We start from the raw sequence: 27,448 nt of genomic DNA, 5'->3' as shown, positions 1-27,448 counted from the left end.
CACAACAACTTAATGATGATAAGCCATAATATGTCACTGAAGTGTCTCCCTGCCCTCTCAAGGACATGCTTTAGACCATATCCTCTCCCCTAAATTTAAAATATGGAAGAGGTCTCTCACACAGTTTTAAATATAAGAGATGACTTATGAAAAGGCAAATTATTTATGAAAAGCTGTTTAACTTCCTCCGATGATTCATACTACCATATAGTAAGTAATAACAATCCATAACGTAAAGAGCTTGCCAACTGCATCCGTTTCCATGTTAACGCCAGAACTTGAATATACAGTCATCCTTCTTGATTATAGCTCCACCATTTTTTTGGGACTATGCAATTAGGAACTTGACAGTCTTTTGACCTGCAGATAGGAACCTGTTGCCTCATTTGTGAGAGGTTAAATTCATATTTACCCCACATGATGGTAAGGTATTGTTGAAATCCTCAGGAATCCCTTCAGGTAAAATTATATAACACTGGACTCCACCCACTCAGAAACAAATAGAAACAAAATGCGAGGATAGTGGACTTTAACATCTTGGGAAGTAAATCATTTTTTCTCTCAGGATGGTGAAGCCTGAAACTAATAGAGGCCAAAGGTTGATTTCCACAATGACTGCACATGTATTTTTCTGTGTGTCTTTTTTACTCAGCCTATCCCCAGGTTACCGCATGCAGGATGATGAATACCACAGATTATACAGTGAGATAGATTCAACTTGTCTTATGTTTTATTGAGGCCAAAGAGGTGCTGCGAGAGAGAGATGAAAGTGAGAGGGAATTAAATGGAGACGTGGTGAAATTTGGAGAGAGCGGTAGAAAGTGGTATGATATACGTGCAGAGACAGTAAGAGAGAGATACAGAGACGGAGAGAGACAGAAAGAGAGACAGAGACAGGGGTGAAAGGGTATGAAAGAGAATTTGAGACAAAAGGAGAGGCAAAATATCAGGATATGTAAAAAAAGGGGGAAAAGATAAAGCACTGGCAGAGGGAGACATGAAGCTATTAGGAATAGAGAATGTAGGAAAAACAAAAATAGAGAATCTCTGCAAGAAGGAGAGCGGGAGAGAGCAGAGGGCAGAGGAGGATGAGAAGTAGGACAATGATATATCGCTTGCTGGCAGGCTCAATTTGTCATGACATTATTGTGAGGGAAATGGAATTGAAGAGTTACATACAGGGGCACTGGAAGAGGACAGGAGGTCAGGGGCGGCAGCACTAGAGTCAGAGAGGACTGATAAGAGTGGACAGTAATCGAGATAAACTCCTGGGACCCCTTTACCCTTTGACCAAGACAGGCATCACATCTCCTTTTGGATCTTCAATGCTTCACCGTGCCCTGAACTCTCTACGGATTTACTGGGAGATCTACGGCTGACCCAAATTATTGGACTGGTTGATTGTTTGGTCAATAGGCTGTTGGCTGACCAATATTTTTTTTGTCGAGCAGAAGCAAATATACAGATATATTTTTATGGCACACGAGACACCTGTGTTATTCGCGCTCATCTCAGTGAACTAATCCATTGTGGAGGCTGAGACGAATCAATTGCAGAGGCTGCGCAGATGGCACAGTCCAAGAAGAAGGGGAGTGTGGCTGCACAATGCACGTCTCTCTCCAGAATGCGCTCTCTCCCGCAAATTCATTGTTTCATAACTTCATTGTGTGAATTGTTTGCATTTCATTGTTAGTGTCTATCAATTCCTCATTACATACAGTACCAGTCAAAAGTTTGGACACACCAACTTATTCAAGGGTTTTTCTTTATATTTACTATGTTTTACATTGTAGAATAATAGTGAAGACATCAGAACTATGAAATAACACATATGGAATCATGTAGTAACCAAAAAAAATTTAAACAAATCAAAATACATTTTATATTTCAGATTCTTCAAAGTAGCCATCCTTTGCCTTGATGACAGCTTTGCACACTCTTGGCATTTTTTCAATCAGCTTCACGTGGAATGGTTTGCAACCGTCTATAAGGAGTTCCCACACGTACTGTGCACTTGTTGCCTGCTTTTCCTTCACTCTGCAGTCCAACTCAAACCATCTCAATTGGGTTGAGGTCAGGTGGTTGTGGAGGCCAGGTCATCTGATGCAGCACTCCATCACTCTCCTTCTTGGTCAAATAGCCCTTACACAGCATGGAGGTGTGTTGGGTCATTGTCCTGTTGGAACACAAATGATAGCCCACTAAGCACAAACCAGATGGGATGGCATATCACTGCAGAATGCTGTGGTAGCCATGCTGGTTAAGTGTGCCTTGAATTCTAAATAAATCACAGACAGTGTCAAAAGCAAAGCACCCCCACACCATCACACCTCCTCCTCCATGCTTCATGGTGGGAACCACACATGCAGAGATTATCCGTTCACCTACTCCACATCTCACAAATACATGGTGGTTGGAACCAAAAATGTCAAATTTGGACTCATCAGACCAAAGGACAGATTTACACCAGTTGTAGCCCATTATTTGGGCAGCAATCTGAGATGCAGTTAACTCTAATGAACGTATCCTCTGCAGCAGAGTTAACTCTGGGCCTTCCTTTCCTGTGGCGGTCCTCATGAGAGCCAGTTTCATCATAACGCTTGATGATTTTTGCGACTGCACTTGAAGAAACTTTCAAAGTTCTTCAAATTTTTGGATTGACTGACCTTCATGTCTTAAAGTAATGATGGACTGTCATTTCTCATTGCTTATTTGAGCTGTTCTTCCCATAATATGGACTTGGTCTTTTACAAAATAGGGCTATCTTCTGTATACCACCCCTACCTTGTCACAACACAATTGATTGGCTCAAACACATTAAGAAGGAAGTCAATTCCACAAATTAGCTTTAAACAAGGCACACCTTAATTGAAATGCATTCCAGGTGACTACCTCATGAAGCTGGTTGAGAGAATGGCAAGAACCTAAAATATATTTTGATTTGTCACTTTTTGGGGTTACAACATGATTCCATATGTGTTATTTCATAGTTTGATGTCTTCACTATTATTCTACAATGTAGAGAACAATAAAAATAAAGAAAAATGCTGGAATGAGTAGGTGTGTCCAAACTTTTGACCGGTACTATATATCACTAATAGTACATTTACCGTTAATTCCTATAATTTCAAATCTACAATGTTTGTTTGGATATGGTACAACCTATGCTACAATTGTGTGAAACAAGAATATGGTTTATTTCATTCCATTTCCGAGTTTTGTCAATTTAGTCATTATGTTTTGTTTGGAGTGCTCCTGTCAATGTTGAGTAAGGACTCACACCTGATTACGCATAGAACTAGATGTATAGGCTACCTGGCCTATACAAATGGAGGCATGTACATTTGTCCATTTGGGGATCTGATAGTATTTCTGATTGACTTAATTTACCACCACTAATGAGCTGTTGCGATTCTCAGAGTAATTTTTTCATCACCTCAAACAGCAAGCAAAGTCTGTTTTTACATCCATTGAGACTGACAATAATTCCTCAATGTATATCAAAATCTTTCACACTCCCCTTTTCGACAACCACTCAGTGTGAAAGGGAAAAATGTCAGGCTTTGATCCAGTGGAAACGTCATAAAATAGGCCTGATTACTTCTTATCCATTGCGCAAATAGCTTACAGCTGTGTCTGTCCCAAGCTCACTGGCGTGGGAAACTCTGAGGGCCCAGAATATTTTATGCGATGTTGCAAGGAGCTTCAGGCCGGACCCAAGTTAATAGTTGATACAATGTTGCAAGGAGCTTCAGGCTGGACACAAGTTAATGTGTCGGGACAGGTTATGTTTTTATTTCTTATGGTTATCTTGATCTCTGGCTCCCTCTTGAGTCATTTGTGTCTTATTTCATCAAACAGTCAGCTTAAAATATTAGACTAAATCAATGCATATATAGTTGATTTTATTAAAACACATAGGGTGTCTGTCTATATATGGAAAAATACATGTAAAAACATTTCCAACAATTGATTGGTCGAAAGAACAGACGACTTTTGGTCGACCAAGATCTTTTTTCATCAGAGACAGCTCTAATCTGATTGCATTCATTGCTTGTATCTCATCACCAAGACAAGATGGTGCATTGGGCGATTAGACCTACAAGCAAATCAAAAGGGGAGCAGGTGGTGAGGAACTTGTATTCATTCATTCTTGTCTGAATGAAAATAGATTCATATCTAGACTGGAAATTACCACAAGCCAATATACTGTTTACAGTATGTACTGCACACTTGCATATCGGCGTTATACCAGTACAGAGATCTAAGTTATTGGTTCCAGCTAGAGAACACATATTACAAATAATTATAGGAGATCAAAAAAATGAGTGGATATTTACAATAATTAAATACTACAGTGATTTGTAAAATTATTCAGAACCTTTGGATTTCATCACAATTGTATGTGTTACAAAGTGGGATTAAAACCGATTCAGTTGTAATGTTTTGTCAACAATCTACACAAAATACTTTAATGTCAAAGTGGAAGAAAAATTCTAACTTAAAAAAAAAGTTTAATAGAAATTAAATAACTAAAATATAGTTGTTGAATAAGTATTCAGCTCCCTGAGTCAAACATGTTAGAACCACCTTTGGCATTGATTACTGCTGTTAGTCTTCTTGGTTGAGTCTACAAGTGCTTTACAGGCATGGATTGTGCAATATTTGCCCATTATTCTTTTCAAAATTCTTCAAGATCTATCAAGATCAAAAGTCATGCCATATATTTTCAAGCAGATTTAAGTCAAAATTGCAACTTAGCCACTCAGGAACATTCACTGTCTTTTTAGTAAGCAACTCCAGTGTAGATTTGGTCACGTGTTGTGGGTTATTGTCCTGCTGAAAGGTGAATTCCTTTGATACACTGCCGATTTTGCAGGTCTTCCTACTTACAAAGCATGTAGAGGTCTGTAATTTTTATCATAGGTACACTTCAACTGTGAGAGACGGAATCTAAAACAAACATCCCGAAAATCACATTGTATGATTTTTAAGTAATTAATTAGCATTTTATTGCATGACATAAGTATTTGATACATCAGAAAAGCAGAACTTAATATTTGGTACAGAAAGCTTTGTTTGCAACTACAGAGATCATACGTTTTCATGTAGTTCTTGACCAGGTTTGCACACACTGCAGCAGGGATTTTGGCCCACTCCTACATACAGACCTTCTCCAGATCCTTCAGTTTTCGGGGCTGTCGCTGGGCAATACGGACTTTCAGCTCCCTCCAAAGATGCTCTATTGGGTTCAGGTCTGGAGACTGGCTAGGCCACTCCAGGACCTTGAGATGCTTCTTACGGAGCCACTCCTTAGTTGCCCTGGCTGTGTGTTTTGGGTCGTTGTCATGCTGGAAGACCCAGCCACGACCTATCTTCAATGCTCTTACTGAGGGAAGGAGGTTGATGGCCAAGATCTCGCGATACATGGCCCTATCCATCCTCCCCTCAATACGGTGCAGTCGCCCTGTCCCCTTTGCAGAAAAGCATCCCCAAAGAATGATGTTTCCTCCTCCATGCTTCATGGTTGGGATGGTGTTCTTGGGGTTGTACTCATCCTTCTTCTTCCTCTAAACACGGCGAGTGGAGTTTAGACCAAAAAGCTCTATTTTTGTTTCATCAGACCACATAACCTTCTCCCATTCCTCCTCTGGATCATCCAGATGGTCATTGGCAAACTTCAGACGGGCCTGGACATGCGCTAGCTTGAGCAGGGGGACCTTGCGTGCACTGCAGGATTTTAATCCATGACGGCGTAGTGTGTTACTAATGGTTTTCTTTCATACTGTGGTCCCAGCTCTCTTCAGGTCATTGATCAGGTCCTGCCGTGTAGTTCTGGGCTGATCCCTCACCTTCCTCATGATCATTGATGCCCCACGAGGTGAGATCTTGCATGGAGCCCTAGACAGAGGGTGATTGACCGTCATCTTGAACTTCTTCCATTTTCGAATAATTGCGCCAACAGTTGTTGCCTTCTCACCAAGCTGCTTGCCTATTGTCCTGTAGCCCACCCCAGCCTTGTGCAGGTCTACAATTTTATCCCTGATGTCCTTACACAGCTCTCTGGTCTTGGCCATTGTGGAGAGGTTGGAGTCTGTTTGATTGAGTGTGTGGACAGGTGTATTTTATACAGGTAACGAGTTAAAACAGTTGCAGTTAATACAGGTAATGAGTGGAGAACAGGGGGCCTTCTTAAAGAAAAACTAACAGGTCTGTGAGAGTCGGAATTCTTATTGGTTGGTAGGTGATCAAATACTTATGTCATGCAATAAAATGCAAATTAATTTCTTAAAAATCATACAATGTGATTTTCTGCATTTTTGTTTTAGATTCCATCTCTCACAGTTGAAGTGTACCTATGATAAAAATTACAGACCTCTACATGCTTTGTAAGCAGGAAACACTGCCAATTTGGCAGGTTATCAAATACTTGTTCTCCCCACTGTATATATAAAATCCATTTTAATCCCACTGTAACACAATAAAACGTGAAAAAATCAGAGGGGTTTGAATACTTTTGCAAGGCACTGTATATCCTCATTAAAAACATTCTGGCTCACGTAATATCTTCTGGGATAACAGAATATCCCCATGCTGCTTCTGCTGCAATAACAAAACCAGCATGGGGGAAATTGAGTCCTCTATTCAATGTCTAACACTTACCTTGCTATTAGCCGACTCAAAGTGCTACTTTATGTGCCCAAAATGAAGAGTTCACTTCTTCCGAATGACGCCGCTCAAGCAATCAACACCAGAGACCTTCATTATCATTCTGGCCAGTCTAATTGAGCTGGAGACTTTTGGGGGGATAGCTGTGCTGAGACATTTCATTATGTTTAAAATGCTAATGCTGAAAACAGTGTTGGACATGCTTAATTATAATCATCCCCTTTCAATAACACTGTGGGTGGGATTGCAGCTGAGTGGCAGTGATGGGATCATAGAAAGGGATAGGCCCTTGTGCTTAGTGAGCATGAAAGCTTATTTTTGATGCCATCGTTTGTGTTCTGTGTGTGTTGAGGCAATGAATCGTGCTGTGATTACAAATACAGGTCATGTCCAGCCCTTTCCATCTTATATCAGTAGATTCAGGAAGGGTCAAAGGTAGAAGGTTACCATCTGTGACTATGTGGACAATGGGGAGAGTGAATTATTGTACTCTTGGGAAAGAGTCAAGACTATGGAGAATGGCTGTGAGAATAAAGTGATAATAGATGCAAGAGGGAGAGTCACTAAATAAGAGAGTGGACCTGAGCGGTTAGGGTTTAATATAATAAGAATGTTAACACTACGGAAGATAAAGATAGAGTTAGAGGGGACACTGGGGAGAAGGTAGACCTAAACAAATAGCGAATGATTGAGATATCAATACCACAGACTGATACCTAGGTAAATGTGAAGAATAGAGTAGACCTTGGACCGGAGTAGTTATCTTAGCAGGGATAGACCTTTTCACAGGGATACAAATAAGGTTGGTGGACCCTTGAGCAAGATGACACAGTGCTACTGAGTGCTAGTAATGCTCTTAACATCCACATTGCCTTTCACTGAAGTCTGGACATAATGGACATAATATAAGTGGACATAATATCCAGACACTAATTTCCTACTACGCTATATCATACCTATAACTCACTGACTTCAACAAAATAATAAGGAAGGATATATACACTGAATAAAACTATACACACAACATGTTAAGTGTTGGTCCCATGTTTCATGAGCTGAAATAAAGGATCCCATACATTTTCCATACACATAAAAAGCTTACTTCTCAAATGTTGTCCAGAAATTAGTTTACACCCCTGTTAGTGAGATTTCCCAGTACCTAGTTTTTTGTTGGGTTGACAGCATGGGCAATGTATTCAACCTTTTCTGGCCCATGGTGTTGCATGTGAATGTTAATCCAACCTGTTGTAACTACCCATCCCGTGTCCCGGGATCGTTGTCATCATCTGACACTAATTAGCATAACGCAAACGGACATAAATATTACTAGAAAATATTCCTATTCATGAAATCACAAGTGAAATATATTGAAACACAGCTTAGCCTTTTGTTAATCACCCTGTCGTCTCAGATTTTGAAAATCTGCTTTACAGCCAAAGCAAGACAAGCATTTGTGTAAGTTTATCGATAGCCTAGCATAGCATTATGTCCAGCTAGCAGTAGTCAACTTGGTCACGAAAATCAGAAAAGCAATCAAATTAAATTGTTTACCTTTGATGAGCTTCGGATGTTTTCACTCACGAGACTCCCAGTTAGATAGCAAATATTCCTTTTTTCCAAAAATATTATTTTTGTAGGCAAAATAGCTCCGTTTGTTCTTCACGTTTGGCTGAGAAATTGACTGGAAATTGCGGTCAAGAAAACGGCGAAAGATATTCCAAATTAGCTCTATAATATCGACAGAAACGTGGCAAACGTTATTTATAATCAATCCTCAATGTGTTTTTCAAATATCTATTCGATAATATATCCACCGGGACAATTGGCTTTTCAGTAGGACCGAGAGGAAAAATGGCTACCTCTGTATTTTACGCAAGAATCACTCTGAGAGCCATCAGGTGACCACTTACGCAATATTGTCGCTTACGCTCGCTCATTCTTCAACATAAACGCGTTAAACTACGTCAAAATGCTATAGACACCTTGGGGAATACGTAGAAAAAGGAATCTGGTTGATAGCCCATTCACTGCTCAATAGGGACACATCGGAACGCAGAGCTTTCAAAACATGAGTCACTTCCGGATTGGATTTTTCTCAGGCTTTCGCCTGCAATATCAGTTCTGTTATACTCACAGACAATATTTTTACAGTTTTGTAAACTTTAGAGTGTTTTCTATCCTAAGCTGTCAATTATATGCATACTCTAGCATCTTGTCCTGACAAAATAGCTTGTTTACTCTGGGAACGTTATTTTTCCAAAAATGAAAATACTGCCCCCTAGTTACAAGACGTTGTAAAAGAGACCCTTAAACCCATACTTGGACCACACACCCACTCCACTGAAGAGCAGGCTTGTGATGGCTTTGCAACACTTGCAGTTAGCCATTGATTCCTTCCTAACCACTCATTGTCAAAAATTTTATTTCCAACTTGTTGTCTAATGTTTATGTCCAATGGCCAATGAGCACTGATACGTTTTATATGACAAGGATTGAAAATCATTTACCAGTAGATTGTCAACATGATTCATGATGATGACTGCTTGTCTAGCTTCCTAGCTAAGATTTTGAAAGTATGATGTTGACATGATCAGTCCAATAAATGTTACGGTAGATATAACGTGACTTGACTGCATTTTATCTGTGGCCAATGACCTTGAGCCTTCTTAGATGGCACTTCTAATGACATTTTTAGCTCTTCCCGTAGATTTTGCGGTGATGTAGTGTCCCCGTGAGTGACAGAACATTGAGCCAATCACGGCGCAACTAGAGAACATTACCAACCCTTACGCTCCACATTTTCCACTGACTGCCCCACCACCACAGAAAGCAATGAGCTAGGCTGAAACACCTGCATTTTGGAGCTGCCTTACCTAAAAAAGCAAAAAAGAGACCTTGTTTGTATGGAGCTTTATTAACTCAACATTTTTTTATTTATTTTTTTACATTGTTTCCAAACTTATACGTGACACATATTAATGCAAAAATAACATGCAAAACAGGCAACACACAACAAATATTTGTATGTATATACAGTACCAGTCAAAGGTTTGGACACACCTACTCATTCAAGGGTTATTCTTTATTTGGACTATTTTCAACATTGTAGAATAATAGTGAGGACATCAAAACTATAAAATAACACATATGGAATCAGGGAGTAACCAAAAAAGTATTAAACAAATCAAAATATATTTTATATTTGAGATTCTTCGAAGTAGCCACCTTTTGCCTTGATGACAGCTTTGCACAGTCTTGACATTATCTCAACAAGCTTCATAAGGAAGTCACCTGGAATGCATTTTAATCAACAGGTGTGCCTTGTAAAAAGTTAATTTGTGGAATGTCTTTCCTTCTTAATGCGTTTGAGCCAATCAGTTGTGTTGTGACAAGGTAGTGGTGGTATACAGAAGATAGCCCTATTTGGTAAAATATCAAGTCCATATCATGGCAAGAACAGCTCAAATAAGCAAAGAGAAACGACAGTCCATCATTACTTTAAGACATGAAGGTCAGTCAACGTGGAAAATTTCAAGACATTTTTAAGTTTCTTCAAGTGCAGTCAAAAAAAAACATCAAGCGTTATGATGAAACTGGCTCTCATGAGGAGTGCCACAGGAAAGGAAGACCCAGAGTTACTTTGCTGCAGAGGATAAGTTAATTAGAGTTACATTGCAGCCCAAATAAATGCTTCATAGATTTGAAGTAACAGACACATATCTCAACATCAATTGTTCAGGGAAAACTGCGTGATTCAGGCCAAATTGTTGCAAAGAAAACACTACTAAAGGAGACAATAAGAATAAGATACTTGCTCAGGACAAGAAATACAAGCAAAGAACATTAGACCGGTAAAAATATGTCCTTTGAGTCCAAATGTTTTATTTTTGGTGTCTTTGTGAGAATCAGAGTAGGTGAACGTTTGATCTCCGCAAGTGTGTGAAGTGAAGTGAAGCATTGAGGAGGTTTGATGGTGTGGGGGTGCTTTGCTGGTGACACCGTCTGTGACTTATTTAGAATTCAAGGCACACTTAACCAGCATGGCTACCACATCTGGTTTGTGCTTAGCGGGACTATAATATGTTTTTCAACAGGACAATGACCCAACACACCTCCAGGCTGTGTAAGGGCTATTTGACCAAGAAGGAGAGTGATGGAGTGCTGCATCAGATGACCTGGCCTCCACAATAACACAACCTCAACCCAATTGAGATGGTTTAGGAACAAGTTGGATCGCAGAGTGAACGAAAAGCCGGCAACAAGTGCTCAGTATATGTGGGAACTCCTTCAAGACGGTTGGAAAAACATTTCACGTGAAGCTGGCTGAGAGAATGCCAAGAGTGTGCAAAGCTGTCAGCAAGGCTAAGGGGAGCTAATTTTAAGAATCTAAAATATATTTCGATTTGTTTAACACTTTTTTGGTTACTACATAATTCCATATGTTATTTCATAGCTTTGATGTAGAAAATAGCACAAATAAAGAAAAACCCTTGAATGAGTAGGTGTGTCTAAACTTTTGGCTGGTACTGTATATATATATAAAAAATATATATATATATATATATATATATATATATATATATATATATGCTAAACAGGTGGGGCTCAAAAGCCCTGAATGATGGGTCGTCACTGTTCCCTGGTGCCATAGGGCATTTTATAACCCTGATGATAAATGAGTTCACAGAGGTCTGCAATTGTTTTGATTGATTTATTTAATAACTTGTTTATGATGGCTGTGATGTTAGTGATGTTCTAATGTAATGTACTTGTTCTTTTTATTATATTTTACTTTATTGGCTCAGGGTACCATTGAAAATGAGACCCTGGTCTCAATTGAGCTCCCCTGATTAAAAAAGTTAATAAATCAAAATAACATGAACATTTGACCTTTCAGTTAATCCCAAACAGAAAATAAGGAAAGCATAATGGTGGTCAACACACCACTCACCTGGTGGATGAACACCTGTGCTCCTCGGGGGCTCATGAGCAGCACGGCCCGCCGCAGAGTGTCCCGGTAGCGATTGAGCTCCTCGGTCCGCATGGTGCTGAACAGGTTGGTGAACACCCTGCTCACATTGCGGTCCACCCTCTGCAGAGACACGTCCAGACCCTGCCGAGACGCCTGGTCCAGGAATGTTTGCAACCCGCGGATGTCTGACAGAGAAGCAGAGACAAACAGTTCAAAATGCAGCCAAAAATATAAGGAGGTGCAACTGTAACTAGGTTTAACTGTTTAACTGATTATTTTATTACATTTTTTGTTCAAAACATTGACATTTAGGTCCAAAGGGCCTTCCAGGAAAAACGAGAGATGCGCTTCCCTTCTCTGGAGGATATTGGACAGGTTTTCAGGAATTTTCATTCTCAGCTCTCAGCTCATTTCAGTGGCAATAAAAGTGAACAGCTTTCAGCAACCAGCATAAACAGATGTGCTTAATTTTGTTATAAGCCAGCATATCAATTGTGTTTTATATAAATATTTTTCTACCCCTTTTTCGTGGTATCCAATTGGTAGTTACAGTGTTGTCTCATCGCTGCAACTCCTGTACAGACTCGGGAGAGGCGAAGGTGCGACCGTGTCAGCATGCACTGCGCCCGGCCCGCCACAGGAGTCACTAGTGCGTGATGGGACAAGGACATCCCTGCCGGCCAACTCCCCTAACACGGATGACGCGGGCCAATTTTGCGCCGCCCCATGGGTCTCCCAGTCGTGGCCTGCTGCGACAGAGCCTGGACTCAAACCCAGAATCTCTAGTGGCACAGCTAGCACTGAGATGCAGTGCCTTAGACCAATGCGCCACTCTGTAGGCAATATTAATTGTGTTTTAACAGGTATTTGAGTTTCTGTTATGATGCTTCAGTTTCAATGCACAGTTTTTCTCTGTTTATAGGTCACAGCCAGTGAAGAGGCAGTGTGCGATCTCCCTGAGAAATGTGGAGGGAAACCTCTCCAGAGAGTTTCTACTGAACAGGCAAATCAAAGGTGAATGGAAACTGGACTCTCCAACGAGAATAATGAAGCCTACATCTGTAGCTGCAGCCGTACCAAATGTCAAACTGGGTTTTTAAAGAGAAGTGAACCATGCCGTTTGCAGAGTGTCTCACTTCCCACAGTGGGAATAGTGGCAATCTGCTGTGTGTGGGTTTGAGTTTTTTCCAAATCTTCTCTCCTTGCACCTCTAGAGGATTGATGAGTCATTCAATACCCTCATCAGTGTTCAGAGTCTCACGCAGCCACACGCATACACAAATGCACGCACGCTCACACGCACGCACGCACGCTCGCTCACACCCACGCACGCACGCACACACACCCACTGTATATCAGACAGCATACACACATACTGTACACTAGAGTGGGTAGAGAGCTGACCGTGGTAATATACACTGAACAAAAATATAAACGCAACGTTGAAAGTGTTGGTCCCATGTTTTATGAGCTGAAATAAAAGATCCCAGAAAGGTTCCATGCACACAAAAAGCTTACTTCTCTCAAATGTTGTGCACAAATTTGTTTATATTCCTGTTAGTGAGCATTTCTCCTATGCCATGATAATCCATCCACTTGACAGGTGTGGAATATCAATAAACTGATCAAACATCACGATCACTACACAGATGAAATAAAAGGCCACTCTAAAATGTGCAGTTTTGTCATGCAATACAATTCCACAGATGTCTCAAGTTTTGAGGGAGCATGCAATTGGCATGCTGACTGCAGGAATGTTCAACAGAGCTGTTTTCAGATAAATCTTAATTTCTCTACCATAAACTGTATCCAACGTTGTTTTACAGAATTTGGCAGTACGTCCAAACGGCCTCACAACTGCCCAGTACCTCCACATCCGGCTTCTTCACCTGAGGGATCGTCAGAGGGGAGAAGGGGGCTCCACAGTGGGCCCCTGCCCAGTCATGTGAAATCCATAGATTAGGGCCTAATGACTTTATTTCAACTGACTGATTTCATGTTACTCAGCAAAATCTTTGAAATTGTTTCATGTTGCGTTCATATATTTGTTCAGTATATGTTGTGTTTATACTACTCAGGGTCACAAAGGGAAAATACAATAACAAGAAAACACTTGACCAATTCATGAAGAAGACCAATATTGTGCACATCTTCTGCTTTCTCCTTGTGATTCTTTGGGCAAAACTATTGGTCCATGTCTGGCCACAATAACCTCATTTCACCATGAACAAATGCACAGAACCAGGAATGTCATTTGTGTTGTACTTTCCAAACTGTACTCTTCATAGCTTAGAAACATTGTATTTTCTCATTTTGAATCAAAGGTGTTGTCTCTCTCACACACACACTCTCTCTCTCTCATACTTCTTGCTCTCTCTCTCTCGCTCTCTCTTGCTCTTTCTCTCATACACACTCTCTCTCACACTCTCTCACACTCTCTCTCTCACGCTTCCTGCCCTCTCTCTCTCTCTCTCTTGCTCTCTCTCGCTCTTTCTCTCAGTCTCTCTCTCACACACACTCTCTCTCTCTCTCACACTCTCGCACATTCTCTCTCTCTCACACTATCACACACACTCTCTCTCTCACACACTCTCTCTCTCAGACACACTCTCTCTCTCTCACTCTCTTTCTCTCTCTCTCTCTCTCTCTCTCTCTCTCTCTCTCTCTCACACACACACACACACACACACACACTCTCACACGCACTCTCTCTCTCTCACATTATCTTTCTCTCACACGCTTCTTGCCCTCTCTCTCTCTTTCTTTCTCTCTCTCGCAGTGCATGCTGGGAGTTTTTGGGAGTTTGAGTGTTTGGTGTAGAGGGGTCTGTCCTAACTTTTTTTCTTGATTTTGTTCTTGGTCTTTTCTTTAAATTTTAATTTCTATGGTGGATGGTTAATGTATGATTTGTTTTAGCGGTATTCACAGGTTTTTTCAAAGTTAGGGTGGAATAGGACAGATTCAATTTCCTGGGGTTTGGAACTGATGGCGTGATGGCTTCTCAGCGTAGCGCGGAGGAGACGCTGTCGATACGGCACGGATTCAGGTGTGTTCCTGAGAATGGAGTTAAAGTGGAGGAGGTTCTGCTTGCAGTTGGTGAACAGGTAGGAGCTGAATTTATACATTCCGCATCCTGAATGAACAAAGCTGTGGTTGTGTTCATGAAAAGAGCAAATTTGGTTGGTAGGCTAATTGCTAGTGGAATATTTGTAAGGGGTCTGTTGGTGCCAATTTTGCCTGTTTCTAACCCTTCGACAAGGGTGGTAGTTGCAAATTTGCGTTTATTACGGATGATCAAATCAGGAAAGAGCTGAGTCGTTTTGCTAGCGGTTTTCGTGTACTGTCGGAAGGTTTTCAGGCAGATGCCGTTAAGCACGTTGTTTCATTCCGGAGGCAAGTGTTTATGTTTCTGAATAACAATGAGCAACAGCTAAATGTGCATTTTAGAGTGAGGCATGGGGAGGGGCTCTACACAGGGTTTGCCAGCACAGATAGTCTAGTGTTTTGAGTGTGGGGATTTGGGGCATAAGAGCTTTGCGTGCCCACATAAGGGCCATAGAAAAGGTGAGGGCACAAACGCCAGTGAGGGAAATCTAGGTCAACGTGCAGGGGGAAATGAGATGCAGAGGCTGGGCCTAGTCATGCAAGGGATGGTGGTGTAGATGAGGCTGGGCCTAGTCATGCCAGGGATGGTGGTGTAGATGAGGCTAGGCCTAGTCATGCCAGGGATGGTGGTGTAGATGAGGCTGGGCCTAGTCAGGCTAGAGATGGTTGGGTAGCTGAGGCTGGGTCTAGTCATGCTATGGATGGTGGTGTAACGGAGGCTGGGTCTAGTCATGCTATGGATGGTGGGGTAGCTGAGGCTGGGTCTAGTCATGCTATGGATGGTGGGGTAGCTGAGGCTGGGTCTAGTCATGCTATGAATGGTGGTGTATCAGAGGCTGGGTCTAGTCATGCTATGGATGGTGGTGTAACGGAGGCTGGGTCTAGTCATGCTATGGATGGTGGGGTAGCTGAGGCTGGGTCTAGTCATGCTATGGATGGTGGTGTATCAGAGGCTGGGTCTAGTCAGGCTATGGATGGTGGTGTATCAGAGGCTTGGTCTAGTCATACTATGGAGGGTGGAGTGGATGAGGCTGGGTCTAGTCAGGTTATGCTTGTGGATGAGGATAGTATAGTGGGGAAGTGTAAGAGACTGGGGGGGGGGGGAGAAGGGTGTCAAGTGGAAAAGGAAAAAGAGGGAGAAGAAAGGAGGGGGGAGTGGAGAGGCTGGTGTGGTCAAAGGCACCAAGGAACCTTTGCCTGGTGCTGGGAGCAGGGGCCCTGACCAGAGAGGAAGGGCAGGTGGTCAGGATGGGAGATGAAGATGAGGAGGAAAGTGAGTCTGAGGAGGAAGATGATGAGGAGTTTTTTTTCAGACTCCTCTTCAATGGGTCCAGAGCTGGCAGCCAGTCAAGCAGAGGGGTCAAAGTACATGTTGAGGGAACTGACAAGGTCCCTGAATGACACCAAGGGGAAAAACGTTAATCTTGAGGCCTTTTTTTCTGATCCGAAAAAGTTTGTAAGATCAGTACAACATGCTATGAAAAATGAGGGACATGGTGTCTTCTCACCCAGGAAACGGTTTAGGTTGAGGAAGTGGTTAAAGGTCTACCTTCAGACACTGTTTAGATGTATAGTTTCTTTCTGGCACTGGGGCTTTTTGAGCTTTGCTATTGGTCTCTTTCTTTGCTGGCTTCACTTCCACTTCTTATGGAGACTCTTCGGGTAGGCTCGCTCAATATAAATGGCACCAGAGATGCAGGAAAGAGGAGTGTGTTGGGTGAATTTGTAAAACCAAAAAAAGTACAGGTGTTGTTTCTGCAGGAGACACATAGTGTTGTGTTAAATGAAGTTGACTGGGGGCTATGGTGGAAAGGGGCAAGTGTGTTGAGTCATGGGACAAATTTTTGTGCAGGGGTGGCAGTTCTTTTTGTACCGGGTCTGTCTAACAATTTGCTACTCAAAGGAGGTGTGTAGGGGTAGGCTGCTTGTTGTAAAAGCAGAAATTAACAACATGGGTTTTGTCTTTATAAATGTGTATGCACCTAACACAGGGAGCGAGAGGGGGGTTCTATTTGGGTGTCTTAGACAGGAACTCTCACAGGTAGCGCCTGAGGAGACTCTGGTGGTCGGCGGGGACTGGAACTGTACAATGGATTTTACGAAAAACAGAAATGGGGAAGAGCCTCATTCAGTGTCAGTGGGAGTGTTAAGGGACATCATTAATCAGTTCGACCTAGTGGATGTTTGGAGAACTAAACATCCCAACACAAGACAGTATACAGTGCCTTGCGAAAGTATTCGGCCCCCTTGAACTTTGCGACCTTTTGCCACATTTCAGGCTTCAAACATAAAGATATAAAACTGTATTTTTTTGTGAAGAATCAACAACAAGTGGGACACAATCATGAAGTGGAACAACATTTATTGGATATTTCAAAAAAATGTAACAAATCAAAAACGGAAAAATTGGGCGTGCAAAATTATTCAGCCCCCTTAAGTTAATACTTTGTAGCGCCACCTTTTGCTGCGATTACAGCTGTAAGTCGCTTGGGGTATGTCTCTATCAGTTTTGCACATCGAGAGACTGACATTTTTTCCCATTCCTCCTTGCAAAACAGCTCGAGCTCACTGAGGTTGGATGGAGAGCATTTGTGAACAGCAGTTTTCAGTTCTTTCCACAGATTCTCGATTGGATTCAGGTCTGGACTTTGACTTGGCCATTCTAACACCTGGATATGTTTATTTTTTAACCATTCCATTGTAGATTTTGCTTTATGTTTTGGATCATTGTCTTGTTGGAAGACAAATCTCCGTCCCAGTCTCAGGTCTTTTGCAGACTCCATCAGGTTTTCTTCCAGAATGGTCCTGTATTTGGCTCCATCCATCTTCCCATCAATTTTAACCATCTTCCCTGTCCCTGCTGAAGAAAAGCAGGCCCAAACCATGATGCTGCCACCACCATGTTTGACAGTGGGGATGGTGTGTTCAGCTGTGTTGCTTTTACGCCAAACATAACGTTTTGCATTGTTGCCAAAAAGTTCAATTTTGGTTTCATCTGACCAGAGCACCTTCTTCCACATGTTTGGTGTGTCTCCCAGGTGGCTTGTGGCAAACTTTAAACAACACTTTTTATGCATATCTTTAAGAAATGGCTTTCTTCTTGCCACTCTTCCATAAAGGCCAGATTTGTGCAATATACGACTGATTGTTGTCCTATGGACAGAGTCTCCCACCTCAGCTGTAGATCTCTGCAGTTCATCCAGAGTGATCATGGGCCTCTTGGCTGCATCTCTGATCAGTCTTCTCCTTGTATGAGCTGAAAGTTTAGAGGGACGGCCAGGTCTTGGTAGATTTGCAGTGGTCTGATACTCCTTCCATTTCAATATTATCGCTTGCACAGTGCTCCTTGGGATGTTTAAAGCTTGGGAAATATTTTTGTATCCAAATCCGGCTTTAAACCTCTTCACAACAGTATCTCGGACCTGCCTGGTGTGTTCCTTGTTCTTCATGATGCTCTCTGCGCTTTTAACGGACCTCTGAGACTATCACAGTGCAGGTGCATTTATACGGAGACTTGATTACACACAGGTGGATTGTATTTATCATCATTAGTCATTTAGGTCAACATTGGATCATTCAGAGATCCTCACTGAACTTCTGGAGAGAGTTTGCTGCACTGAAAGTAAAGGGGCTGAATAATTTTGCACGCCCAATTTTTCAGTTTTTGATTTGTTAAAAAAGTTTGAAATATCCAATAAATGTCGTTCCACTTCATGATTGTGTCCCACTTGTTGTTGATTCTTCACAAAAAAATACAGTTTTATATCTTTATGTTTGAAGCCTGAAATGTGGCAAAAGGTCGCAAAGTTCAAGGGGGCCGAATATTTTCGCAAGGCACTGTACATGGGTGAAGGTTTTTGGGGCTAGGGTGAGTGCAGCCCGACTTGATCGTTTTGACATGTCCAGGAATCGGAGCAATAGGCTGTTGGGCGCTACCATTCTCCCGGTGGGGTTTTCGGATCACCACATAACCATGGCTCGGCTATCTATTTCACCATGGCCCCGGCAGGCCAAGTTTGGAAGTTTAATGTAAAGCTCTTACAAGATACCACTTTTTGCTTCAGTTAGCAGACCTTTTGAGAAAGTTGGGGGCAGCGAAGAGAGGAGAATGAGTCTCTGAGTCAATGGTGGGATGTAGGGAAAGTACGAATTTGGCTTTTCAATCAACAGTATACAGCTCTCTCATCCTCAGAGGCTAGGAGAGTATTGGGGGAACTAGAGCGTTGTATTGGTGAGTTGGAGGTAGAGATAGTGGGGCAAGGCAATGTAGGCCTCCAGGCTAATTTAGCTGAATTACGTAGGGACCTTGGTAGTTTTTTCCAAGTTAAAACAAAGGGAGCACTTGTAAGAGCTACGTTCTCTATGCTCAAGGAGATGGACGCTCCCAGCTCCTTCTTCTTTGGTTTGGAAAGACAGAGCGGTGAAGCCAAGGGTATGCATTGTCTACGGCTGTCTGATGGGCGGGTGACCTCTGTAGTGGGAGAGATGCGGGAGCGAACTGTGGAGTTTTAACCTGAGTTGTATAGGGCAGAAATGTGTGATCCTGTGTGCTCAGGTCTTGTTTGCAGAACACCCTAAGCTCTCTCTGGCACAGAGGGATGAAATGGACATTCCTCTGTTGTCCCATGAACTGGCATAGGCCGTAACCCAGATGTCGTCGATGGACTCCCAGTGGAGTTTTATAAAACAGTCTTCTTCTTTTGCTTGTTGCGTGAATGTGTCGGGGTAGGAGAGTCGCCGATGAGCTGCCGTCGGGCAGCTCTGACTCTCCTGCCCAAAAAAGGGGACTTGTGTGAACTTAAGAACTGGAAGCCTGTGGCATTGCTCTGTGCGGACTACACGATATTTGCCAAGGTCCTCTCTAACAGACTGAAGTCCCATCTGGACTCGATAGCACATAAGGACCTAACATATTATGTACCAGGACGCTCAATCACGGACAACTTGTTCTTAATCAGGGACATGTTGGACTTGTCGAGAGGTTCTAATGTGAACTTTGGACTGGTCTCTTTAGATCAAGAGAAGGCTTTGATAGAGTGGACCATGAGTATCTGTTTAATGTGATGTCTGTGTTTGGGTTTGGGAATAGTTTTTTGACCTGTGTGAAGCTGTTGTATGCTGGGGTGTCATGTATGGTCAAGGTGGGAGGGGGGCTCAGCATTAGACTCTATCTGGGCAGTTATATACACTAGCCATTGAGCCTTTTTTGGGCCTGCTACGCAGGAGACTGCAGGAAGTGTGTTGGACAGGCATAGCAGTGTCAGTGTATTCAGATGACGTTTCTGTGATGGTCAGGGATGGGCATAATATGAAGGCACTAGAGACCAGTCTGAAGGTGTACGAGGGAGCTTCTTCAGCTAAAATAAACTGGGGCAAGAGAAAAGCTCTGTTATATTGGGGTATAGGGCCCCTCCTCTGCTTCCTGGGGGGTTGCAGTTGGGTTGTGAAGGGCTTCAAATGTTGGGGGTGTACCTGGGCTTGGAGAGGTGGGTCAGGAAGAACTGGAAGGGGCTGTCACAGGCAGTGGTGTCAAGACTGGCCAGGTGGAGGTGGCTCCTGTCTCATGTCATATAGAGGGAGGGTGCTGATAATCAACAACCTGGTGGCATTTTCCCTGTGGCATAAACTGGCTGTCCTCAAACCCCCGCCGGTCTGCTCACAGACCTGGCTGGGGGCGGCTGTGTTGTACATGACCGTCCACGAAAGAGGACAGGGCCTGGTGGAACTGGAGAACAGGGTGGCTGCGTTCCGACTAAAGGCGGAAAGCAGAGACTGCTGTGCCATACTGATGTTGGCTGGAGGGAACCAGCATGCGAGCTGCTGAGGAGAGCTGGCGGATTAGGGTTGGACTGGCAGCTGTTCCTCATGAAGCTGGAGAGGCTGAGTACAGCAGGTCTCTCAGATTATTACTCTGCAGTGCTGAGGGCCTGGCAGCTGCTAAGGCCCACATGAGAAGGGGTGTGGAGCCTGGGCTGTGGGAGGAGGCTATCTTCAACAACCCAGCCATCCCTTTGAGATCAGTTCAGTCGGCCACCCTGCAGAGGCGACTGATGGCGGTGGGCTTACTAAGGTTGGATGACCTGCGACTGCTGGGAGAGGAGGGGTGGAAAACCCAGGAAGTCCTGGCACAACAAACAGGAATAATGTCTCTTGGCTGCTGGAGAGATTCTTGGAGGAGGTCCAGGAGGCACTGTCTGAGCCGGTAAGGGGGGTGTTTGAGCGGCCAAAGGGGGAGGGGCCACCTTTTCACTGCAGGTGACGGCAGAGACTGGGGACTGGCAAGGGGGTCTGGATGACTTGTTCGATTTTGTAACTCCGAACCTGGGGGAGTTTGAGGGGGTGGGAGGTAAAGCCCTCTACAACCTCTTAAGTAAGGGAACATTGGGAGCCTAACGGGAGTGAAGGCACATCAGTGGAAGGGGGTTTGTGGGGAGGAGAGTATGGTGGGTTTTAGATGGAGGGGGGCTCTACAAACCCCCAGCACCAAAGAGGTCAGGGGACCTCCAGTGGAGGGTCCTATATGGAGCCCTAGCCACTAACAGCTGGTTGGCATGGATTGAACCGGGAGTCGGGCAGGGGTGTCCTTTCTGTGTTATAAGAGAAACTGTGATTCATGCGTTTTCTGTGTGCGCCAGGTTAATGCCAATAATGTCTATGTTGGAATGTCTGTGCGAGAGGTTGGGGGTATTTTTTACTCTTGGGATGTTTATAATGGGGTACAGGTATTCAAATAAGGAAAAGGTCAAATGTGTTTTGCTGAATTTTCTGTTTGTTCAGGCAAAGTTAGCTATTTGGATAACAAGGAGGAACAGGGTCAAAGGTGGTGGAATAACAGACCCTTTACTATTAATGGGATGGTCTTTACGCGCCTTAGGGTAGAATTTGAGTTCTATAAAATGATAAAAAGCGTGGAGATGTTTCAGGAGATATGGTGTGTTCTGGGGGGCTGTCTGTATAACTGGGGAAGATGTTTTGGATATATGGTTGTAGAAGTGGTGAGTTTTTGTTTGTTATTGTGATATGTGGTGTTTTGTATCGTGTGACAGGTGAGTAGGGTACATGTATGCAGTACAGGATATATTCTAGTGTTTTATTTAAGGGCGGGGGTGAGGTTTTAATGAAATGAGAATGTTTCATTAAAATAAGACACGCTTCTTGCCCTCTCTCTCACGCTCTCTCATGCTCACACACTCACTCTCGCTCTCTCTCTCTCTCATACTCTCTCACTCACACTATTTCTCTCTCTCATGCTCACACTCTCTCTCATGCTCACACTCTCTCTCATGCTCACACGCTCACACTCTCTCTCATGCTCACTCTCTCTCATGCTCACACGCTCACACTCTCTCATGCTCACCCGCTCACACTCTCTCTCATGCTCACACTCTCTCTCATGCTCACACGCTCTCGAATGCTCACACTCTCTCTCACACACACGCTCTCACACACACACGCTCTCTCATACACTCTCTTTCCCTCTCACACTCTATCTCACACACACCCTCGCTCATACACACTCTCTCTCACATGCACTCTCTCTCCCACGCTTCTTGCCCTCTCTCTCTCTTGCTCTCTCGCTTCCTCTTTCTCTCACACATATTCTCTCTCTCTCTCTCTGACACACTCTCTCTCTGACACACTCTCTCTCACGCACCTTGCCCTCTCTCGCGCATCTTGCCCTCTCTCTCTCGCTTGCTCTTTCTCACGCACTCTCTCTCACACACACTCTCTCTCACACACATTCTCTCTCACACACACTCTCACTCACACTCTTTCTCTCTCTCTCTCATGCTCACACTCTCTCTCATGCTCACACTCTCTCTCATGCTCACACGCTCACACTCTCTCTCATGCTCACTCTCTCTCCTGCTCACACGCTCACACTCTCTCATGCTCACCCGCTCACACTCTCTCTCATGCTCACACGCTCTCTAATGCTCACACTCTCTCTCACACACTCTCTCCCTCTCACACACTCTATCTCACACACACCCTCGCTCATACACACGCTCTCTCACATGCACTCTCTCTCCCACGCTTCTTGCCCTCTCTCTCTCTCTCGCTCTCTCGCTTCCTCTTTCTCTCACACATATTCTCTCTCTCTCTCTCTGACACACTCTCTCTCTGACACACTCTCTCTCACGCACCTTGCCCTCTCTCACGCATCTTGCCCTCTCTCTCTCTCTCTCGCTTGCTCTTTCTCACGCACTCTCTCTCACACACACTCTCTCTCACACACACTCTCTCTCACACACACTCTCTCTCACACACTCTCTCTCTCTCACACACACACACTCTCACACACACTCTCTCACGCATCTTGCCCCCTCTCTCTCTCACACACACACACTCTCTCACACACACACTCTCTCTCACACACACACACACACTCTCTCTCACACACACACTCTCTCTCAGACACACACACACACTCTCTCTCACACACACACTCTCTCACACACACACACTCTCACACACACTCTCTCACACACACACACTCTCTCACACACACACACTCTCTCTCTCTCACACACACACTCTCTCACACACACACTCACTCTCACGCATCTTGCCCTCTCTCTCTCACACACACACACACTCTCTCTCACGCATCTTGCCCTCTCTCTCTCTCTCTCTCTCTCTCTCTCTCTCTCTCTCTCTCTCACACACACACTTTCTCTCACACATCTTGCCCTCTCTGTCTCTCTCACACACACACACACACACACTCTCTCACGCATCTTGCCCTCTCTCTCTCTCTCACCTTGCCCTCTCTCTCTCTCGCTTGCTCTTTCTCACGCACTCTCTCTCACACACACTCTCTCACACACACTCTCTCTCACACACACTCTCTTACACACACTCTCTCAAACACACTCACACACTCTCTCTCTCTCACACACACACACTCTCACACACACAGTCTCTCACGCATCTTGCCCTCTCTCTCTCTCACAAACACACACTCTCTCACACACACACTCTCTCTCACCTTGCCCTCTCACTCTCTCGCTTGCTCTTTCTCACGCACTCTCTCTCACACACACACTCTCTCTCACACACACACTCTCTCTCACACACTCTCTCACACACACACTCTCTCTCACACACACACTCTCTCTCACACACTTTCTCTCACACACACTCTCTCTCACACACACTCTCTCTCACACACTCTCTCTCTCACACACACTCTCTCTCACACACTCTCTCTCACACACTCTCTCACACACACACTCTCTCTCTCACACACACTCCCTCTCTCACACACACTCTCTCTCTCACACACACTCTCTCTCACACACACACACTCTCACACACACACTCTCTCACGCATCTTGCCCTCTCTCTCTCTCTCTCTCTCTCTCTCTCTTTCTCTCTCACCTTGCCCTCTCTCTCTCTCTCTCCCTCTCTCTCTCTCTCTCTCTCTCTCTCTCTTTCTCTCTCACCTTGCCCTCTCTCTCTCTCTCTTTCTCACACACATACTTTCTTTCTAGCACACTCTCACACACACATTCTCTCTGTCTCAAGTTTGCCTAGCCTATTATGAAACAGGGGGAAATAAATGATTGGTTTCAAGATTTCCATTGGTGGAAAAAAACACTATTCTGTTTCCACCTTAAAAGCAGAGGAGAGTCGATGGACTGGAAATGAGGCCTCACGGAAAATGGGCAGGTTTGCTCAAGTCATTCCCAAAGGCAAACGTATGGGGAATACAACAGCATCAACTTTGGTCCTGCCCCAAAAAAAGTGTTCAGTGGCATTTCTATCTCATACCATCACAAGATGAATCCTGGATGAAAGGCAACAGCTCAGGGAGAGGGCACAGGCTAAGATGGCTGATGCAGACTTCAAAGTCCCAGTGCTAAACCTTGGGCGGCGTTCCAGAGCACAGCTACACTATCCTGGCCATAGACAGGAGGCAGAAAAGACGATTAATGGGGAATTATGGGTCAGATTTCTGGACATGTTTTCTCAAGCATCACTTAGGAATACAAATCCGGTTTTAAAAGGTTGAAATACTCTACCTCAGAGACTTAGCTTCATCACACAAATAATGTAAACTAAATAGGCTACTTTTTTTTGGCATAATAGTATATTCTGAACAGAAGGTAGACATTTTTACATTAGTTCATAAATAAGCTGTTTCGCAAACCAACTGTAAGACATCTCTGCAGACCTACTGGAGTATGAAATGTATTGTGTAATTCTGCATTATACTGTACATAATTGTGCACAAACCCATTTAATAACCTTTGCTTAAGATTTAATTGACTCCAGCATTAATTAGAAAACATTTGCTCTCATAACACCTTCATAAATAAAGTTGCTGGCAGATGGAAAATAGCACTTGTATTACATACATTACAGATGTATTACGTACATCTTTATGGAAATGCACTCTATATTTTATTATATTTATTTAACCTTTATTTAACTAGGCAAGTCAGTTAAGAACAAATTCTTATTTACAATGACGGACTACCCTCCCCTAACCCAGACGATGCTGGGCCAATTGTGCTCTGTCCTATGGGACACCCGATCACATCCGGATGTGATACAACCTGGGATTGAACCCGGTCTGTAGTGATGCCTCTAGCACTGCGATGCAATGCCGTAGACTGCTGCTCCACTAAGGATCCCTAAAATTGTGAGTGCATCAGCCTGTTGTGTACTGAGGAAAATGCCATTATAAAGACAAGCCCTCATCCTCCCTCTTCCTCTGACAATCATGATATCGACCTCTGTCTATGTTAATGCAGCCTAACTAGATTACTCAGACTCTAATCGACTTTAGTGCCTCTGATCACAGCTTGACACGCATGGCCGGGAGACACCATGGTAACCTCATTTTGTGTGTGTGTGTGCGCGCACTAATGCGTGTGTCTTTGTAGCGCGGCCCAGCCCCCAAAGTGACTTTAATCAACAATTCCTTTGTGTTGTTATAGGAATTCGGCCTTCTCTGCGTTATCTCACCAATCCCCTATTGTCACACCTCTGGGTAGCAGAGGTTCTGTTGTCTTTACATCCTGTAGGGCTGATATCTGATTGGAGGTTAACTTTACAGTAAGACTACTGTTCAACAACTCATATTTTGAATCCAAGCAACTCAGATGCTTAAAAAAAGGGTCTTAGATTCATTGTCTCACTCTTTTTTGTTCCTGAACTGCACTTGTGAGATACCAACTCTCTCTTTCACCACCCCAGGGACTCTTTTTTTTTAACTAGGCAAGTCAGTTAAGAACAAATTCTTATTTACAATGACAGCCTAGCAGGGAACAGTGAGTTAACTGGCTTGTTTAGAGGCAGAAGCACACATTTTAACCTTGTCCGCTCGGGGATTCAATCCAGCAACCTTTCGGTTACTGGCCCAACACTCTAACCACTAGGCTACCTGCCGCCCCATGCACCACTTAGAGCATGGCCTTTCAGGCTAGGACTTCTCTCTCTCCCTCTCTGATCATACCTAGAGTATTGCACGGTAATGTTTGTAACTTAAGCTGTATGCCTTGTATGTGATTTCATTCATTTTACAATGGTATTAAATATCTGCCATTATTATTCCTCTCTCATACCAATTCTTGCTAGTCAACGTCCACTCATTGCCTAATGCTAGTCGTGTAGGCTAATTGCTTAGTCTTACTATGGGTCGCATGCAATGTATATATGATATGCATATATGATCAATATTACCACATGTGTGTGTGTGTATGTGTGTACTGTATGTGCATGCATGTGCATGTGTGTGGGTGCAATTAAGGCTTAATTGGGATGTTAGACAGAATTCAACAAACTTTGTATTATCTTTAGATAGTTAGTGGGCATCAGAAGTAGTCATGTAGTCATCAGGAGTAGTCATGTAGTCATCAAGAGTAGTCATGTAGTCATCAGGAGTAGTCATCAGGAGTAGTCATGTAGTCATCAGGAGTAGTCATGTAGGCATATAGTCATCAGGAGTAGTCATGTAGTCATCAGGAGCAGTCATGTAGTCATCAGGAGTAGTCATGTAGTCATCAGGAGTAGTCATGTAGTCATCAGCAGTAGTCATGTAGTCATCAGAAGTAGTCATGTAGTCATCAGGAGTAGTCATGTAGTCATCAGGAGTATACATGTAGTCATCAGGAGTAGTCATCAGGAGTAGTCATGTAGTCATCAGGAGTAGTCATGTAGTCATCAGGAGTAGTCATGTAGTCATCAGGAGTAGTCATCAGGAGTAGTCGTGTAGTCATCAGGAGTAGTCATCAGAAGTAGCCATCAGACGTAGTCCTGTAGTCATCAGACGTAGTCATATAGTCATCAGGAGTAGTCATGTAGACATCAGGAGTAGTTATGTAGTCATCAGGAGTAGTCATCAGGAGTAGTCATGTAGTCATCAGAAGTAGTCATGTAGTTATCAGAAGTAGTCATGTAGTTATCAGAAGTAGTCATGTAGTCATCAGGAGCAGTTATGTAGTCATCAGGAGTAGTCATCAGGGGTAGTCATGTAGTCATCAGAAGTAGTCATGTAGTCATCAGGAGTAGTTATGTAGTCATCAGGAGTAGTCATCAGGGGTAGTCATGTAGTCATCAGAAGCAGTCATCAGGTGTAGTATCAGAAGTAGTCATCAGAAGTTACACTATGTATGTGGGGGGCGGCTCATTTTCATACAATAGCGTGAACTGGGCTGGTCATATACTGTAACAGCCATTGCTATGGTAGTG

At 43.5% G+C, this 27,448-nt stretch overlaps 1 protein-coding gene across 1 annotated transcript in view; it reads right to left on the bottom strand.

Moving 5' to 3' along the window:
* The window catches only part of LOC139381503 (glutamate receptor ionotropic, delta-1-like), a 451,280-nt gene that overhangs the window by 160,326 nt on the left and 263,506 nt on the right, over positions 1-27,448 (bottom strand). The window contains exon 4 of the mRNA XM_071125103.1: positions 11,621-11,826. Coding sequence (XP_070981204.1) covers positions 11,621-11,826 — 206 coding nt within the window. The remainder of the gene's footprint in view (positions 1-11,620; positions 11,827-27,448) is intronic.

The sequence above is a fragment of the Oncorhynchus clarkii genome, chromosome 23, assembly GCF_045791955.1.
Source record: "Oncorhynchus clarkii lewisi isolate Uvic-CL-2024 chromosome 23, UVic_Ocla_1.0, whole genome shotgun sequence".
In the NCBI taxonomy this organism is placed as follows: domain Eukaryota; kingdom Metazoa; phylum Chordata; class Actinopteri; order Salmoniformes; family Salmonidae; genus Oncorhynchus; species Oncorhynchus clarkii.
Note: the sequence above shows the minus strand (reverse complement) of the source record. Positions and strands in the feature narration are given on the sequence as shown.